Below are 19,150 nucleotides of genomic sequence, written 5' to 3'. Positions count from 1 at the left end.
CCATACTAAGACAAATACAGTCACTTTCCAATCCAAACAAGCTCTCTGGAGCTTGGCATCTTAATTATACTGTCTATTCAAGTGAGTGTTGGTTCCTTGCACTCAAGAGCTTTCTGGTCTGTCAGAATATTTTTAACAGCATAAAGAGCTACAGGAGGGGCAAAGTGGGCTACTAGCTTCTCCCTGACAGTGCTGTAAGGGGAGGGGCAATGTTTCTTCATTTTTTTCTTGTTTTCTTCCTTCTCTTTTCCCCTCTTGCATCAGCCCTCACTTGATTCTGACTGAGGGTTCCTTGTGGGGGCCATAGCCCATCCTCTTTCCTCTGCCAGCATATCAGACCTGTTCACCAGATCCTTCAGCTGCCTGCTGGATGAAATCCTGGGGTCTGGGAAGCGCCAAGTGAATGACAGCCCATGCTTTTCTGTGAAAAGCTCTGTCACTGAAAAAGACTTGAACTTAATGCTTGATATTCCCAAGCATCTGTTAAGCTTCTGGCTTATTTGCTGTACTATTTTTCTGTGAAGATATCCTCCTACTGGTGATGACATCTGTCATCGGGAGGGGAGAGAGAGAAAAAAGCTGCTACAGTTCATTCTTTTACCAACTTCTGTGCAAATGCATCTTCATTCCCTTCCTAAAGAAGTTTTGAATTTTACCTCCCACAGGGAACAATAAGTCTGTCCAAGATGACCTTTGCACTCAGGGAGTACCCTTCAGGAAGTAAATCCTGTCCTGAAAAAGGCTGCCCATTGTAGCTGAACTGACATTTCACCGTCACCGTACAGAAGAAGGATCACAGGACCTGTCTGAGGCCTGCTACGAGACTCCCAAGGCAGAAACCCAAAGCTTTAGAAGCGAGCTCGCTTAAAAACAAACAGAGACACTGGGGTGGAAAAGGGGAGGTTGTAATCTTCCCTTCCCACAGATCTCTGCATGCCTGTGGTGGTTAAAGCACTCTTCTGAGAATTGAGGGAAATGTTACGTTTTGTCCTTTCCTGCAGTAGCAAGGGGATCAAACTGCTTCTAACCAGGGTGGCTGTTCTAACGTGAGGAGTGCTTTTGTGGATAGATGTGCTTTGAGGTCCTGACTGGAACACTAACTTTGTGTATCTTGATAAGGATGGTTAGTAAGAGGCTGTTTTGCCCTGTTAAGATCTAAAATGCTTCTGCAAAAGTGCAAGAGGAGATGCTGAAGTGGCTTTAGGTCCCTCTCACCCAGACAGCCATTGCACAGCAACAGGGAAAAGCTTTGAATGCACACATTTAGATCACAAGTGGAACGGGGATCTGGGAACTGGGACTGCAATACAATTCTAGAGGCATTTCAGCTCTGCAGGAAATTCTGAGTTTGTATTGGGGTTTTTTGGTGGTTGTTTTTGTTGGGTTTTTTTTTATTAACCCTCCATGAAACTTTTCTTACTTTCTCCTCTAGTACATACTTTGAAACAGGTCTTGAGTGCTCCAGCATTTACACTTTATTATTGCCTGAGCCCAAAAAGCAATCATGTGTAAGCTTTTGGAAGTTTTGAACAGGAAGTGTCATCTGCAAATGCACAGGCCATGCCAACTGCAACACAATCCAAATACAGTGCAACTGACACTTCTGATTTTATTTTAAAACATGGCTCAGAATTTCCACCACTAGTTCACAATTAAGTTGCAGTGCTAAAGAAATCACTGAGGCTGTAAGAAAAGGTCCAAATGTGCGCGCCAGTGGAGGAACAATAATGATTTTTCTTTGGGTATAAATTCATTTAAACAGGGACTGCCTTAATGCCACCCCCAAGAAGTCTAAAGCACATTCTCTCTTAGGCCTTCATTTCACATTTACAGCTCCCCACAGGCAGCAGATGTTAAAAACATACCTTCAGTGTTCTGGATAGATGCTTTAACCTTTGAGCTGTGGATGAAGAACAAGCCTACGTGAGCCATGACTGATTTTCCCCTCACTTTTACAAAATGGGGGGTCTTTGGGTGTGGCTTTTTTTGTGGAAATGGAATGATGCTAGCAAGGCTGAGCATTAGCTGCCACTCCCCTGTACCTGAAGCAGTGTAGGATGTAAAAGAAGTTCTGCCATTAGCACTTCCCTCTCCTAAGTTCAAACTGTTCTTTGCTGTTATCTTTAAAGAACATTTACTGTTAAGCAGGTAACTGCTAGCTAGGGCATGATCTAATTCAGGGTCCTAGGTTCCACAGCAGGTGCTTAAAAGACCTTCATTACAAGTATTTCAACTCAATTTACCAAATACAAATAATCCTCATTAACTGCTCTACATAACAATTTCTGTGAAGATAAAAGCACTTTTTATTGAAGAATTTGTTAGGATTGTTTTTAAATTTGGACCAAAAAAGCACAAGTGCTACAAGAGCAATTTCTGACAGGAGCAATTCTCAGTTTATTATATCAATGTAAGAGTTGGAATGCCAAATCAAAGGGAAGTATTTTCATTCCACAGCAAAAGCTTTGTGAAGAAGTTTCAGCCAAACTAAACAGCTGACCTTTAGGGCAGCTACAGAAAATTCTTGCAGATATGACAGACTTTGCAGGTTTTGTCCGCTGATCACAGCAGTGCACTATTGATGTCAGCTGCTGTATCCTGGTGCTTCTTTGCAAGGCAACTGTTCAAGCAAGGATTTGCAACTAGAAAGTTCAACACAGACTGCACAAAAACCCCCCCAAACAACCCATCCCATCCAAAAGCTGAGGAGTGACCATCTCTGTGGCAACTAAAGCACTTAGCATGCTCGTGCCTCATGTAAATTGGCACCATTTTACAAATGAAGTTAGTATAATCCAGGTTAAAGTAATGTGAGTAAAGTATCTAGAGACCAAACAGAGTATTTCAGGTGTTAGGACTCAAATCATCATCCATTACTAATTGTTGTTGCATAGGGGAGGACTACAGACAGCACAGCACTATGGGCTGAAGAGACACCAGTAGCTGGCTGCAGTTGTGTATCCCAGCATGGTGCTAGGTGGTCAGGTGGCTAGTAAGCTCGTCAGGTTGATAACCCATCAGAGCCAACACCCAGTGTGGTGCTGGGTAGGGCCGAATAGGAAATTACATCTTCACCTGTTGTGTAACTTCACCCTCAGGCTGTGTATTGTTATGCATCTGAGTGGGCAAACTTCACAGCTGTTGGCTCTGGTGCTTGTCTGATTACAAGATAAGATGATCCAATTCACTCACCCAAGCCAACAAAAGAGCATGGACTCTTCACCCCTTAATTTTCCTGCTAGTTGAAGTTAACATCAGTGTCTTGTCAGGAGAGCTGTTGGCACGCTTTCACATGTGCCTTGGCACATATGCAGGCAAGTACTAACTTGGTAAATAGTTTGCTTGCTAAAAAAACCCACAATCCTGAGGATCTTTACTTGGAAGTCACTGCTTCCACAAATATAGCATAGAATCATAGAGTCATCTAGATGGGAAGAGACCCTTAAGATCATCCACCCAGTCCAACCATCCACCCAGCACTACCACTGCAACCCCTAAACCATTAACCCTTATCACCCAGTACCAGATCCAGACACCTTCAGACCACCTCCAGGGATGGTGACTCCACCACCCCAGGCGACCTATTCCAGTGCCTGACAACACTAACAGGGAAAAAGAAATTCCAATATCTAATCTGAATCTCCCCTGTCTGAGCTTTAGGCCATCTCCTCTTGTCCTCTCACTGCGGGCACAGCAGGAGAGACCAAAGCCCTCCCCGCTCCAGCCTCTTTTCAGGGAGCTGCAGAGGACAGCGAGCTCCCTCCTGAGCCTTCTCCAGGCTAAACAAACCCAGCTCCCTCAGCTGTTCCTCACAGGACATGTTTTCTGCACCACTCCTTAGCCTGGTTGCCCCTCCCTGGACATGTGCCAGTATCTCCATGTCCTTTTGAAAGTGAGGGCCCAGAACTGGACACAGCAGTTAAGCTGCAGCCACACCAGTGCAGGAGGATCATCGCTTCCACAGTCTTATTAGTTACACTATTGCTGATACAGGCCAGGATGCCATTGGCCTTCCTGGGCACACACTGGTTCATGTTCAGCTTCTGCTGACCAGCATCCCCAGGTCCTTTTCTGACAGCTTTCCAGCCACTCTCCCCCAGCCTGGAGTGCTGCCCAGGGTTAGTGTGGCCAAAGCACAGGACCCAGCATTTGGTCCTGCTGAACCTCATACCACTGGCCCTAGCCCATCAATGCAGTCCCCCTCTGCAGAGCCCTCCTTCCCTCCAGCAGATAGACATGCCAACCCAACCTGATGTTATTTGCAAATTTGCTAATAATAGACTAAATGCTCTCTTCTAGATCTTGCCACAAAGGAATTTCAACCTCTTTGTTCTTCACTAATCCTCACTATTATTTATACTTCTATTAGAGATTCATTAGAAAACCAACTGCCCTATTTCTTAAGAAAAGAGTTATAATTCTTTTACTTTAGGAAAAGTTTTGACCAATTTCAAACCCTTGCATTCAAATAAACACTGCTTAGAGCTCTTCTTTACAGATACACTTAATATGTGGTCAGTGCCTGCGAGGAAGGCTAACAGCAACATTGAGTCCAGTTACTCACACTACAGAGCAAGCATGACCTACCACACCATCACAGAGGAGTACTTGATGAACAAAGCAACCCTCCTGAGACAATCAAGTAGCAGAGTATCTTTCAGAAGGCTGTCACCTAATAGTGTTCCATGCAGGTTTTAGTGCATAAAGTTCTTACAAGATTATTACCAAATTTGCGGTCCTGAAGTTACGTACCACAGCTGATAGCTACTTTTGAGTGCGATTATTCAATAAATCTCCATGAAGCAGATTTGCATCCAATAGTTTTATTTATAATTGTAAAAGCATAGGTGTTACATACTTTGAGTAATTGCATATTTGTTAGACTCTTACCTACTCAGAAGACTGGTGTGTGTAAAGACAAGAAAGTCATGCTTAGATTTCCCCCCAGAAGTTTGTTGCTTTAGTATTTGTTCCCCTGTTCAGTACAATTTCCACAGAAACAGAGTGAGGAAATATAGACACAGAATAGCTATAGTTATTGAAGTGTATGAAGACAGTCCAACATCATCACATAGCCCCTATAGAACTACTGAAGGTAGATTTGCCTAGTATTTGCAAGGACAAAGCCTGGACTAGGCAAGAGTTAGAGCAAACAGCCAATAAGCCAAGTTACAAGTCACTCAAGCATTTGTATTTATGGCTTGTTATGAACAAGCAAATTGGTGTCAACTTCATCACATCACTCCAAAAGATATCAATGGGGTAAATACACACACACATATTTTAAAAAAATATACATGTGTGTGTATACATTTTTAAAATAAGGCAAGTATTTATTTCAGGCTCTTAAAACATTTTTCCACACTCTTATCCTACTAATACAGCATATCTTGCCATTTTATTGCTAGAGAAAGCATACCATCATTGCAAGCAGAACAGCATCAACACTGGCTTTTGTCAGCAGTCCAGTTCAGTTAGTAAGGTTCAAGACATACATTAATACTATGGGAGAATGTTACTGTTACAGAAATGCAGAAGACTAGTTCAATTCTACTTAGATTGCACCAAATCATTCTCTTGACATAGTCTGTAGTTAACAGTATAGACTAAAAAGCAGAACACCACCATTCTGGAGCAACAGAAAGCGTACCTAAGAGTACCTAAAATACTACTTCCCCATCTCTACTTAGTTGTTATATTAAAAATACACAAGGGAAGGATGACAACACAACAAACTTCCTATTCTGCTCTAACAATGCTTTCTTCTGCAAGAAATGATGCAGGACTTTTGAGCTCTTCCAGGGGTAAATCCTAATATGAATGAATATGCACACACCATTATCATTGTGTAACTAATAATAAGTTACTTGTTAGTGTGACTTATAAGGAGCACTCTCTCAGTTTTTTGTCAGCCTGCTTTAGGGAGATCCAGGTGTTTAACATGTTTGATCGCAGTTTGGCCCACACTAAATGGTTGTTTAACCCAAATATCTGGGCAGCAAACTGGGCAGCTCCTTCAGGTGACAGAGTAGTAGGACAGCTAAGACCTGCAGAGAAGAGAATGCCACTTACTAAAGCATAGTTTATAGTCAAACAAAACATTTTCTCTGAAGAGCAATTGAAGACAAGACTTGTTTCAGCCTCCAGGAGTCACATAATCCAGTTTTAAAGCCAGTGAAGTGTCACTTGTTCCATTACTTTTAATATGACTGCTTTGTGGCACTTCACACCAAAAGCCATCATGCAAATGACTCCCTTATAAAGAGGTAACAGTTTTCTGGGCCTTCACTCAAGTTACTAACAACAATAATACAGGTAAAAATGCACTGAATTAATAGTTAAGCATTGAGGTTTACCTACACTGATTGTTGAGAAAGATACTATTTGATATTTGATCATAAGGAAAATGCATCAAAATTCAATTACTTAAACTCCCATTAATATTATTTTCAATTTAAAAATAAAATGTTTAGCAAGGATAAGGCAAGGTTTACTTTTTTAAAGCATTATTCATAGGTAATCTTTGCTCTGTCTGTTGGGCTTTTTGCCATTAAGAAGCCTGTATGTGACATATTTCCACAGACTTTGCTTGGTACTGATCCAGCTGCTTTTCCAGTGCTTTGCCCCATGTGTGTACAGTAGAACGACAACAAAACAGAGCTAGATTAGAACAAGAGCATAAGTTGAAGATCATCTTACCACTGGGTAGTCTGAGAGAGGACCACACATCCTGAGTACCCCAGTCAGCTGAGAGTGGAGGGCAGTTGACAACTGGGTAAGCAGTGTTACCAGACATTACTGGCCCCAAACCATTGCTTCTGCCAGCTACTGCAACAAACACTGTTGGGATTCCATCTCCTGGGGGGAGGAAGACATTCAGAGATAAGCAATCCACTTTGTTCTCTACCACTTGCTTTTATGGGAGCTTTGAGTTCACAGATGTGTTCGCAGTGTTTTCAATTCCATTACATGGCACTAATATTTTGTGTCCAGCTTCCTCCTTTAACAGAACTATCTCCTAAGAAATCTTACATCCTTAAATCCCGGCTGTGTTTACCACACACAGCTGAAAGCAGCATTTCTTACTCTGCCTCTGAGGGGAAGTCTCTATCAGAGGAAGAGGTGCTGCTTAGTTTTATAGAGAACATAGCCATTAAACCTCTGGCATCTGCAAGTGTTCCTCTCCTTAAATCTGAACCAGTTCACCTCTAAGTGTTTTAACTATGGTTACCACATCTGTAGTTTCACCGAGTAGAATAGTATGCATAGAATGTGTATACTCCCACAGAAATAAATAATTCCTGTATCTCCTCTGCTAGGCTATAAACACTTTTGAAGAGATGTTAAGTCTTCTTGGCAAAGAGGGTAATTTAAAGCAAGCATCTTTTTCTCATGGCATCTGAGGTAATAAGCAAGAATGTTTTCATCAAACAAAAACCATGGTGGGAGCAACATCTGCCTAATATAACACGAGAACACTCAGTCAGCTAGAGAAAATGTTGTGCTGCCTTGTTTCAGAAATGCTGACATCACCAGCAAGGTACTACAATAAATCTATTAACATGATCAGGGCTTGGGCAAAGCAGTTCTGATACTGGGATAAAAGCAGAGGTTAGACTCTGAGTAATGGAAGGTGTGGCAGCGCAGTAGGACAATACATCACTCCAAAATTACTCAAAGCAGTCATGCTACTAGCAAGTGTGAAACAATTGTAACACAGCTTGGTGTTCTGTTTAACAAAAAATGGAAAAACCCCACATCCATCTTTTAAGTTGCCAAGTCATTCTGAAACATGATGCTGTGTCAATCCAAATCAGTATTTCTTGGCATTTACCTTCATATTCTGCTTTGATCCTCAGGGTTTCATCTGGCCCTTTGTGAGCAGAGGTCACTCTTAATTCACAAGGAATTCCAAAGGTTGCACATGCCTTTTTTATTTTTTCACAGTGACTGAGGTCAGAAGAAGATCCCATTAACACCACAACTCTACCTTGGCTCTTTGTTTTCAGAAGCAACTAGAGAAAAGAGTGGAGAGGGAGGGGAGAAATAAAAGCAGTCAATAGGATTGAAGGCACACAGTTTAAGTCTAGATGTGTTGTTATAAAAGCAGGTACCTCCACTCTTTCTGAAACCCATTCAAAGTTTCTCTTAACCATTTGCAGTGCTTCAGGAGTCACTTCTTTCAGGTCCCGGTAGGACTGAAAAAAGGAAAATAAAAGCATTGAAGTGTTGTGGTTTAACCACAGCCAGCAGCCAAGCCCCACGCAGCCTCTCACTCACTCTCCCCCCACCAGAGATCAGGGAGAGAATCTGAAAAGTAGAATTGAGAAAACTCACGGGTTGCAATAAAGACATTTTAACAGGCAAAGCAAGAGCTGCACACACAAAGCAAAGCACACACACAAAGCAAAGCAAAAGAAGGAATTCATTCACTGCTTCCCATGGGCAGGCAGTTTTCAGCCATCTCCAGGAGAGCAGGGCCCACGACACATAACTGTGACTTGGAAAGACAAACACCAACTCCAAACATCTCCCCACAACCCCTTCCTCCTTCCCCCACACTCATATACTGACAAGATGTGACATGGTCTGCAAGATCCCTTTGGTGAGTTGGGGTCACCTGTCCCAGCCGTGTCTCCTCCCAACCTCCCACGCACCCCAACTTCCTCGCCAGTGTGGCAGTACCAAATGCAGAAAAGGCCTTGGGGTCTGGGTAAGCCCTGCTCAGCAATAACAAAAACATCTTTTTATTATCAACCTTGTGTTCAGCACAAATCCAAAACACAGCCCCGTATTAGCCACTGTCAGGAAAAACAACCCTACCCCAGCCAAAACCAGCAGATGAAGTTCATGTGATTTGGGTACACAAAAGACTAATTTTGCTACCATAATTGGTAAGAATTATTATTATACCTCAAATGAAATATTTGCACAGTTTCTAGCAATTTCAGGCATAAACAGCCTTCTACATTGCAATTTATGCCCATTTACAACACAAAAGACTTTCAGCTACAGGGCTATTAAGGTTTTGGAAGCTTTCCACATGAAAAATTTAAGGAAAAACATACAACCTCATTAAAATTGGATTTGTAATGACACGATTGCATGTTGTACAGTGCAGTAGCACTGTACCAACCTAGGTTCTACGTATCACATACCTTATTTTAGGGGACTGTCAGAGCAATCCACTCAAGCATGCTACTACATAATTCGGGTCAAGTAAACAACAGAGCAGTTTTTCTTCCCAATTTAAAATTAATACCCTTCCTGCCATGTACAGTTTGAAATCTTCCCCTGTGGCCTACAACACTTTCTCTCACAGGGTCTCTGTCACTACTCTCAACAACCATGACAAACTCCTGGCACCAGCATTCCCAAACCAGTTCCTTCAGAACTAGTCATCTGGTAATTCAGAGATATTTGAGAAGTATAAATGCTCTAAGTTTAAATATAGGACAAGTTCTGTTTCAAACTTGTTTGCAGGCCTCATATGCAGGCACAGTCTATTAGCAACACTTTTGGAGGCAACATTATTGAATTAATGGTTAACCAACATAAATAACAAAGAAAAGCATCTGTACTTCCAACTCCCTCTTAAGTATCACCAGATCTCTACTAGTAGAGGATAATAATAATTAATCTCTGAACAAACTGAGAAACTTGGAGGCAGATCCGGGAACCAAAGCTTCTATTCTTCCCACCAATCTGTTATCGACTATTTCATTATCTGTGCAAGTCAGAAATCCTCATCATTCCTGGAAACCCCACACTTCATTATGATCACTCCAGTCAGGTGTTCCTGACTGTGCTGTTGGGTATTCCAACTGAAAATATACAGACAGAGGATTAGAGGATTTTTTTTCTACCATAAACCAGATAAACTATTTAATGAGAACAAGCTTGGACACAAGGAACCATACAAACTACTCTGTAACAAAGTAAGACCACCTAGAAAAAGCCACTCTGAAAGCAGATGGTAAACTGTAGGCTTTACTTTCTTCATTCTTCTCCCCTGCTCACTTAGAAGGTAAAGATTGAAACACCACCTGCTTGTCCTTTTGCTGGCTTCTGTCTCCTGCTGGCCACAGTCTCCATGAATCATTGTCAATAACATCAGCAAGAACAATTTCTTTTGTCAGCACATTAACACCAAATTCAATCTAGAAAGACAGTAAGAATCCTATTTTAGTAATTTTACAGTGTTATTTTTCCTGTCATAGCCAGGATCATGAGAAATTAGATTCTTATACCTTCAGGTCTACAAGAGTGCAGTTTTGGGGCTGCCATGCTTTTTCCAGGATCTCAAAAATGGCTTGAGTAGAACGAGACATAATATCTACTTCAGTCTGGCCAATAGTAAGTCCAGCAAAACAGAATTTTGCTTCAATTATTTGCTCTTCAGACCACTGTGGATCATTATTAGCATCATCCTGTTAAGAAAACCAGAACAAATACATGATGTAATTTAAGCTTGCTATAAGAGGAAAATAGCCATTAAAAGATACAAGGTATTTTTGTGTTGGTTTTTTTTCTTAGTAACAAACACAGGCTTCAAACTAGTATTTTATGATTAGCATAAAAAAAATGACAGTAACATAGAAAACACTTGCTGTAACATCTGACCACCTTTAAGAATAACAGGGTACACCACAAACACTTTAGATGCACACATTCCCAAAGGAGTTCAGAATCCTAAATGACTAGCTAGCTACTTACCCTCACCATGGGTAAGTAGCTGCTTAATTTCTTCAATATTTCAACACATCTGTTTCAACTGATGCATTAAGCCTATGCCTAAAAAGCCCTTGTACCTACATTTTTCTAATTTTCAGTAGAGCTTGGCTTCTTATTCTTTGATTGCACTGTAAGGCACTACTGTGTGGACTTGGGACAAAACAGCTTCTGGACAAGAATGCAAGCAAACATGAGAATGGCAAAACTACTGATAGTGAGAGGATTGGTCAGCCACTAGCACTACTTGCTTTATCTCTCAGCATTTTAAAGGAGATCATACAGAATTCTAGCTCTGCTGAAGTTTGATTAACATCACAGGAAAGGAAACTTACCTTGTAAAACATCTCAATTTTGGGTGGGTAAAATTTATATCCTTCTTTGACACCAGGGTTCCTCTTGAGGAAGGAGCCAGTAGCAATTCTTCTGCACACCCATTCAATTGGGATCATTTCACAGTGAGCTGCTATGAATGCTGTGTCACTCTGTTTCCTGACAAAAGCTGTTTTGATTCCTAAATAAAAAGATGGCAGCTTGGTTCCATCAGTAAGCACGCTCCACAGTTAAAACAGTAGTCACAAACATCTTTAATTTAAGCACATCTGAATCTTGTTCTTCCCTGGACTTAAGGGACACACTGATTCTCTTCAGGGTATTTTAAGCCCACTCCAGCCTTGCAAAAGACAAGTATCTTCCACAAGTCATTAGTTTTGCCAATTTTATCATACAACACTCACTTGTAACTCAGAAATCCTATTCTTGAAAAGAATTTGTTCACAGAGCCTTAAAAATTAAATCTATCCTTCACGTACTCAGCTATGTTCTCTGGTGAAAGATTCATAATAGATCGAACAGTAATTGGAGCCTTTCAAAGGCGCAACAGAGCACAGCAGTCTTTACTACTTTGCTTAATAAAAGCAGATGGGGCAGAGAGAATGGCTTTGTCCTCCCTTTCATCACAAACTAAGGTATTTAGGACACTAGATCTTGGTGATTTATTAGGCAAAAGACAAATTAAGAAGCACGTGCACTCAAAACCTGCTGCACCAAGTCAACCTTCTTACGTAACTGTAGGATGATGGACCCCATATTAAACAGGGACAGCCAACATGCAGATCAGCACCCTAAGTGCAAAATGGCTCTTTCTTCATTTTCACTCTTGAGGAAAGTCCCACCTTTCTCCCCAGCTGTTGCAGATAGGTAAAACCTTACAGAAGGAAGGCCTTGTAATATCATGGCTCAGGCCTGTCACTTTGGCTAAGTAGAAAAGGACTATGGGAATGTGACTCAGTGGACTTAGAGGTAGAAAAACAAGTTATATAACCATTGTGTGTTCACATCGTGGGCTATGGTGGTTGCTTGAATGATGTTTGTTATGATTTAAAACTATGTAGCTGATAATGGGCTAACAGCTTTAAAAGGCCTGGTTTTTGCAATAAAGCAGCTCTCCTCTGCACCTGCCTGGGGATTCTGCACTGCATACCCGACCAGGGCAAGACAACTGCCAAGCCCAGTCGGCATCTGCCAGAAACAGAAGGAAAGGAGCTGCACTCAGTCAAACCAAGCAGTTCTATTCCATTCCACTTCCAGAACCATAAAGGAAGAAACAAAAAGTCTTAGAATATGAACACTGACTCTTCAAAGTTTGGTCCATTTCCTTCAAAGGCAGAATGATTTAAATAATCAGATGCACATTAAGGCCCCGTCCGGTTCACTACTACATTTTTCATCATGCAGATGTGTGCTTTTGCTAGGCTGACGTTAGCTCTATTATAAAAGGGAGAGAAACTTTAACAGAACTTTGTAAATCATCACCTCTGAAAGAGTAGGTAAAGAAGACTTGCACAAGGCAAACAAACAAACCCCCTCTACAATAAGGCATTCCCACTATCTGCATTTACACCACTGAAATAAGGAAACTGGAGAAGAACCCTCAAAGTTCTTTTGTTGCTTTAAAATGCAGCTGCAGTTTACTCTGCATGTTTTTCCATGGCACCTGTGGAAGTTATGTACAGGCCACTCATGAATTTTTGAGAGGTCAACAGAATGGCTTCTTCATGTTAAAAGTGCACACCTGTAGGATATTAAGTATTTTGATTGCTATCTGAATTATTGCCACTCAAGAATTAGGCAAAGCATCTCACTAATTGCTCCTAAATGAAAATCAGAAGTTTTAATCAACTGCAAAAATAATCAAATAATGAACTGCAATAATAATCAAATACGAGGCTTCTTAGTAGTGTATGCATAACAGACTTCCCAAGAAAGCCCATGACTCAGGATTACATAGAATTACTTGGCATATGTGTAAGCAGTTCTTAAAACATGGGCTGAGACAATGATAAAACTTTAGAGAAACCATCTCTCTCTTCCCCATACGAAACATGCTAGGACTTAGCAGTTAGCTATCACCACACCTTGTAACAGGTACTACAAATTCCAGAGTAACTCAGCTGGTGCCTGAAGCAGTCTTTGTGCAAATGTTTCAAAGCACATGGAGCACACAGCAATCTTAGCTAAGCTTACTGGTGCCTGTGTTCTAGCACTGTTAGCAGACTCACCACCAGCACGAATTCCAATTCCTCTTTGCAACTTGCCAGCTACTCAGTCAAAGACACTTCAAAATGCTTTTTCAAAGCAAAGCTACTGGCTCCATTTTTGGAAATGTGGTACTAAACTTACTTGAGTGACTTAAGTTATGTACTCTGTGAAACTCACTGCTAGCATCAGAAATACTTTGAATCTTTTAAAGTAAAGATTAAGCTCCTGATACATTCAATACAGACTGATAAATGTATTTTGCAATGTGGTCCTCACAAGTGTTATGTGCAAAGCTTACAGGAAGTTTATACTGCTGTAACACACAACTGAGGGAGGGAAAAGACACTCTGATTTTATATTTCAGCTTACATACACAGATTTCACAATGCCTAGACACAGTGTGGTAGTACCACTAGCTAGAAGCGTGTTCTGTGCACGCAGATGTAGTACAGCAAGGCAGATGCATCCAGCCCAGAGTTACAGGTAAGGAGGTGTAGGGTATGGAGCTGACAAAAGCAGAGCGGAGGGGATTAGAGCCGTGTCCAAACAAGCAGAAGAAGCTATCGCAGTTATCTGCAACACTAGATTACTGCAGATACTCTGGTGTTCCAAATGAACAAGCCGCTCTTGTTCAGCTCTAAAGTACCAGAGAGAAAAGCATAATTAAAAGCTAATAAAAAGTGACTAAAAAAACCACAAGAGCCTCAAGGCAGGTTAAACTCTCCTATAAAACGATACTGTGTTGTAATAATGTCTGTAACATACAAGCATTCACACTCTGCCCTTAAAACACTGACCAGCTTCCTGAAGTAGCTGGAACACGCAGCTTGTCGTTGTGTTCGAAATGGCAGCCTTCCCTTCCATTCGGTCCTTCCTGGCTGCATTTCCCGCCGTTATCTGGTCTTTTGACTGCATGAGAACACATCCCGGGATATCTGGCAGCTCGTACACTTCTTTCGTTTTACCTTCATTAACTTTTTTGCCAAGTTTCAGGTCTAGAGGAACAAAAAACCAAAACAAAACACCAAAAAAAAAAAAAAAAAAAAAGGAAAAAAAAAATCATTTTTGCATCACAAAGATTTGTTTACTTCCGCAAGCAGAGCCACCACCTTCTAGCCCATGGGGATCCAGCAGGAACCTGCGCTGCGGTCCCTGACCACGAGGAGCTCCCGGAGCCCCGACCCACGGAGCGATTTGGCCACGTTCTCTCCAAAGGGAGGCCGAAAGCCCCGCTCAAGGTTTCCGCCTGGCGCTCCCGGCGCCACGGGGGCCGTGCCAGCCCTGCCCCAGCCGCCCCCACCGCTTTTCTTTTTATTTCTTTTTTTTTTTTTTTTTCCTTCTTTTTCAAACTTCGGGGCAATCCCGGAGCTCGGCGATACGAGCCCCCAGCATCCTGCGCCTGGAGCTGCCCCCGCCACCTCTCCTGCAGCCGTGCCCACCCTCGCGTACGAGAGACCACCCACGGAAAAAGAAATAATAAAAAAAAAAAAAAAAAAAAAAAAAAAGAAAAAATTAAAATCACTCCAAGAAAAAGTTGGTTCCCAAGCACCTACACCCCCAGCCGCTGAGCGGGCACCGGCCCCCCGAGAGCGGAATCCCCGACCGACCGACCCAGCCCCGACGACCGCTCGGTTACCTGATGCTGCGGGGGCCATGGCTGCGGCGGGCACGGGCACCTAGGGCACAAGAGAGAGCCTGAGCGCTCGCCGCCGGGCTCGGCCGCCGGGGTAAGAAGGGGCCGGCGGAAGGGGCGGGCAGCCCGGGCAGCGGGCCGCGACATCGCCCGCCAATCGCCGCCCTACAGCGCGGGGCGGCCCCGCCGAGCCCCCCGAGCGAGCCCCGGCCGGCAGCATCACCCCCCCGCCCCGTCCCGTGCAAACACGGCCCCGGCCCTCTGCCCGGCCAATGCGGGCGGCGCATCGCGCCCGAGCCCCGGCCCCCCGCGCCCTCACCCCGCGGGCAAACATCCCCTCGGCCTGGCGCGCCCCGCGGGGTGGCGGGCAGAGCGGAATCTGGCGGAGGCGGGGCCGGGCCAGGCGGTGGAGCGGGCCGGGGGTGCGGTGTCGCCCCCCCGTATGTAAATGAGGGCGGGAGGCGCCGGCGGGCCACCGGGATCTCCGGGCGGAGCGGCGCTGTGGGCTGAGCGCGCCGCCGGCAGCAGCGCGCGGGAGCCGCTGGAGCGGGAGCGGGAGCGGGAGCGGGGCCGCCGCGCCACCACGTGCTGCCCGCGCCATGGAGCTGGAGGAGCTGGGCATCCGGGAGGAGTGCGGCGTGTTCGGCTGCATCGCCTCCGGCGCCTGGCCCACGGAGCTGGACGTGCCCCATGTAATCACGCTGGGGCTGGTGGGGCTGCAGCACAGGTGAGAGGGGCGCGGGGGCGAGGTGTGCCCGGACGGGGCCGCCCGGGCGCGGCTCGGTGTCGGACCGGGCCGCGGCGGCTGCTCGGGGCCGTGCGGCGGCACGTGCAGCCCGGAGGGCCTCGGGTCTCCGGCGGCGGGAGCGCTCTGGGAGGGGACGGGAGGGGAGCCGCCCGGACCGGTCCCTTCCGCTCCGCCCCGGCCGAGAGCCCCGGCAGCATCCCGGAGGCGAAGTGCAAGGAACACCCCTCCGCCTCCTGCCTCCCGGGCCGGTCCCGCCGAAGGAGACCTGTCGAACGCCTTTGGACCTCGGCTGCCTCTCGCCTGAGTCGCATCCGCTCTCGCTGCCGGGCCCGCGCCACCGGCCCGGGCGTTCCCGCGACGCTGCGCGGAGCCCCGGGCGGCGTGGCCGCGTCCGGGGCGGCGGGGATGAGCCCCGGGCGGCGGGGATGAGCCCCGGGCGGCGTGGCCGCGTCCCGGGCGGCGGGGATGAGCCCCGGGCGGCGGGGATGAGCCCCGAGCTGCGTGGCCGCGTCCCGGGCTGCGTGGCCGCGTCCCGGGCTGCGTGGCCGCGTCCCGGGCTGCGTGGCCGCGTCCCGGGCTGCGTGGCCGAGCCCCGGGCTGCGTGGCCGAGCCCCGGGCTGCGTGGCCGAGCCCCGGGCGGCGGGGATGAGCCCCGGGCGGCAGGGGGAGTACGCCCCGCGGAGCGGGATGCGCCCGCCGCCCCGTCCCGGCCACGCCGAGCCGTGACCTCCTGCCCGAGTCGCGGCCAGGCCCTGCCGTCATTCTCGAGATGCTCACCTTAAAGTGTAAGTCACACAATCCGAGGCTACCGAAATTGAGCGGTTCTTAAGCGTTTTTAGGCTCCTACTAGCGGTAGTGGTTTAGATTTATCATCATGATACGGTAACTCTTCTACCTGACTTATCGACGGCAGTGTACAACAGACCTGATTCCCTGGCATCCATGTAGATGCAGAGCTACAGAATGAAGTTTGGGTTCTGCTTCCATTTGGTTGGTATTCAAAACAATAACGTTATGGACCGACAGATACCAATCATTTCTTCAGTGGTGCCAGAAAGGGATATGGTCCTTGTGGGAACACGTGCACAGCCAGGCGCACACAAGCTCGTTTAGTAGTACATGCTGAGCCTGTTTGCTGTGCTTGATTTCACAGCTGGAAAAAGTGTGCTAAGTAAACACAGTCCTGACAGTCTGGGGAGGTGGGCTACCTAGGTAACCTGGGCATGGGTAAGTACACATGCACTGAATAGATAAAATACTTTCTTTGTATTTCTGAGGTCACAGACATGCAAATGTTGCTCTAAAATTGGTTTTGGACCAACAGTAGGAAATCGTTTACATGGAGATTTTCTGTTTATTACAGTAGAGTTTCATATACTTTTCCTGGTAAAATGCTGCATTCCTACTGACTCTCGTATGCTAATAATTCTCTTTTAGCTGCAGGTATATATATTTGCCAGTGTCCACCAAAAATATTTTTATTGGGAGTGATACAGCCAAAGTCCCAGGAACAACGCCATGGTTTTCATGTAAAATGAAACAATAGTCTCATTTTAGCTTGCATCGTTCCAGCCTCTGAAGAGGCTGCAAATAATCTTACCTTGTTTGTGCTTACAGTTGCACTGGTGGGCCTCGAGTATTTTAGGTGGAAATAAAATGATTGATGTATTTGCATTATTTTGCATCTTACTATCTCAATTTTCATTGCAACCTTATTTCAACTTTTCAATATGCTTTGTTCTGTTTTTTTTTTTTTTTCTTTGATGGGCACTTGACAAATATATTTAATTTGCTTGATCTTTTAAATATCAGACATCGCCTGTGCAGGACACAACTGTACACACCAATATTTATACTATGATTTAAATTAATCATTCATTCACAAATTCTACACACCTAGAGGCATATATGCACTACCTCTGATTCTGATCTAACTCAATAATGGTCAAAATTTTTAAGGGATGCTTTCCTAAAGGCATAAACATTGCACCTGTAAAAGTGAAACAGTCTGTTCCATTAGGTATACCTTTGCAAGCACTCAATAAAATTCTGTTCAACAGCTGAGATGTTCCTATTTTCTTTGCTAATGTCTCCTTGCATTTTTCCTATTACGATGGGTAGAAGAGCTGGCATCCCAATCAGGAAGTAATAGGATAACAGCTATTTTTATTTTTACTTTTTGGAATGTCTCTTGAAAACCAGAGTTAAAGTTTAGCATTAACTGAATCAGTAAACTGCATTAGGCTCATGGTTTTACAGTTAAAAACTAAGGCATTTCTCTTAATGACAGACCTTTAAAAATGACTAAATATGAAAGACGATTATAGTAAATATTAACAAACCATCCAAGTCAGGCCTGAGTGACTAACAGAAATTTGACTGGCCACTAGAAAATACAGTCCTTAGACATCACCTTCAAATTAGTAAGGATATTTATGTAATGATTACTGCCTTTTGATATAAGAATGTTCTTCTCTATTCCAATTAGAACTGTGCAATAAATCAAATTACAGGATTTAACCCTTAATTTGTCTTAGATTTTGAAATTGAGAATATTAAAGCAAGGCATTGTATCAAGCTGCATTTCTGAGATTCCTGGGCCACAAAGGGGAGAACATGTTATAATTTCTAATCTTTGAAATCTTACCTGTATGTGTAAAAATCCAGAGTATTTGTTAGATGCCACAAAAACATGCAGCACAAATTCTTTGTGCTTTGTATTCTGATACAGCTGGTTGCAGCAAGGTGAAGGAGTTGGCTGTTTCTAATAAATGGCCAAGAATGAGTTGATCATTTTTATTACTGTGGCATTGAAGAGATTTTCTTCAGTGGGGATGTTTGCAGCTGAAAACTTGAAACTCTGTACAGTGCATCAAGCAACCAAAATATTTAAACATGTGTTCAGTGGTGTGTATGAGCAGTGCTCGCTGCTTCACTCACTGAAAATGTTCTGCATGAAAAATTGATGTGTGTATGTAAGCAAAGTTCGAGAGCCCACAAGTAGGCTCATAATCAAAGACAGAAGATAAACTTGTAGTTTCACTATTGTGACATTAGCAGAAACAACTTTAAAAGTTATTTGGGGTTGCACTTTTTTTTTGATAATTAAAAAGCAGCTGCTAGTTGTTGGGGCTTAAATTCTCACTCCTTTGTAGCAGAAGTTAGAACACAGCATTTTATTGGCTTTAACTTTATAATGGTGAACTGGGAATTAAAACAAAAACCAGTATATTCTTACTCACAGTCTAATCACAGCCTTCAACACACTTAGAACATTTTATCTATTTAACTTGACACCACGGTAACATTTTACAGCTGTGTTAGCAGTGAATGCTCATTAACTCAATTCTGCTCAAGCAAATCATGTTACTCTGGCATCAACATTAACAAGGCTTAAAAGTGGATGGTCTAAATCATCTCTGCATTTTGTAAGCCAGGGAACAAGGTCACTGCAAAATTCACTGACAGCACGCCAAAATAAAATCAGAGGATGTTGG

The 19,150-nt window shown here is 44.2% G+C and overlaps 2 protein-coding genes across 2 annotated transcripts in view; one reads left to right on the top strand and one right to left on the bottom strand.

Moving 5' to 3' along the window:
* Positions 1–5,289: 5,289 nt before the first annotated feature.
* LOC137472094 (multifunctional protein ADE2) lies at positions 5,290–15,052 on the bottom strand. Its single transcript, XM_068186797.1, has 9 exons — positions 14,909–15,052; positions 14,070–14,267; positions 11,067–11,245; positions 10,251–10,430; positions 10,047–10,160; positions 8,115–8,198; positions 7,835–8,015; positions 6,700–6,858; positions 5,290–6,047 (listed from the first exon to the last, which is right to left on the bottom strand). Exons 1-9 carry the CDS (start codon positions 14,925–14,927, stop codon positions 5,881–5,883), a joined length of 1,281 nt encoding a protein of 426 aa, XP_068042898.1. The 5' UTR covers positions 14,928–15,052; the 3' UTR covers positions 5,290–5,880.
* Positions 15,053–15,281: 229 nt separating this feature from the next.
* Positions 15,282–19,150, top strand: part of PPAT (phosphoribosyl pyrophosphate amidotransferase) — a 43,895-nt gene continuing 40,026 nt past the window's right edge. Inside the window, exon 1 of the mRNA XM_068186792.1 lies at positions 15,282–15,632. Coding sequence (XP_068042893.1) covers positions 15,505–15,632 — 128 coding nt within the window. The 5' untranslated portion in view covers positions 15,282–15,504. The remainder of the gene's footprint in view (positions 15,633–19,150) is intronic.

The sequence above is a fragment of the Anomalospiza imberbis genome, chromosome 4 (assembly GCF_031753505.1).
Source record: "Anomalospiza imberbis isolate Cuckoo-Finch-1a 21T00152 chromosome 4, ASM3175350v1, whole genome shotgun sequence".
Taxonomy (NCBI): domain Eukaryota; kingdom Metazoa; phylum Chordata; class Aves; order Passeriformes; family Viduidae; genus Anomalospiza; species Anomalospiza imberbis.
The sequence above is the reverse complement of the archived record's forward strand: the minus strand, read 5'-3'. Positions and strand labels throughout refer to the sequence as shown.

Bases quoted from the DNA above. Each gene is read 5' to 3' on its own strand.
- LOC137472094 (XM_068186797.1), bottom strand. The intron at 10,431-11,066 runs GTAAGTTTCCTT...TTTTCTTAACAG, and splicing joins AAATTGAGATGTTTTACAAG to GATGATGCTAATAATGATCC. The intron at 10,161-10,250 runs GTATAAGAATCT...CTGTCTTTCTAG, and splicing joins GCACTCTTGTAGACCTGAAG to ATTGAATTTGGTGTTAATGT.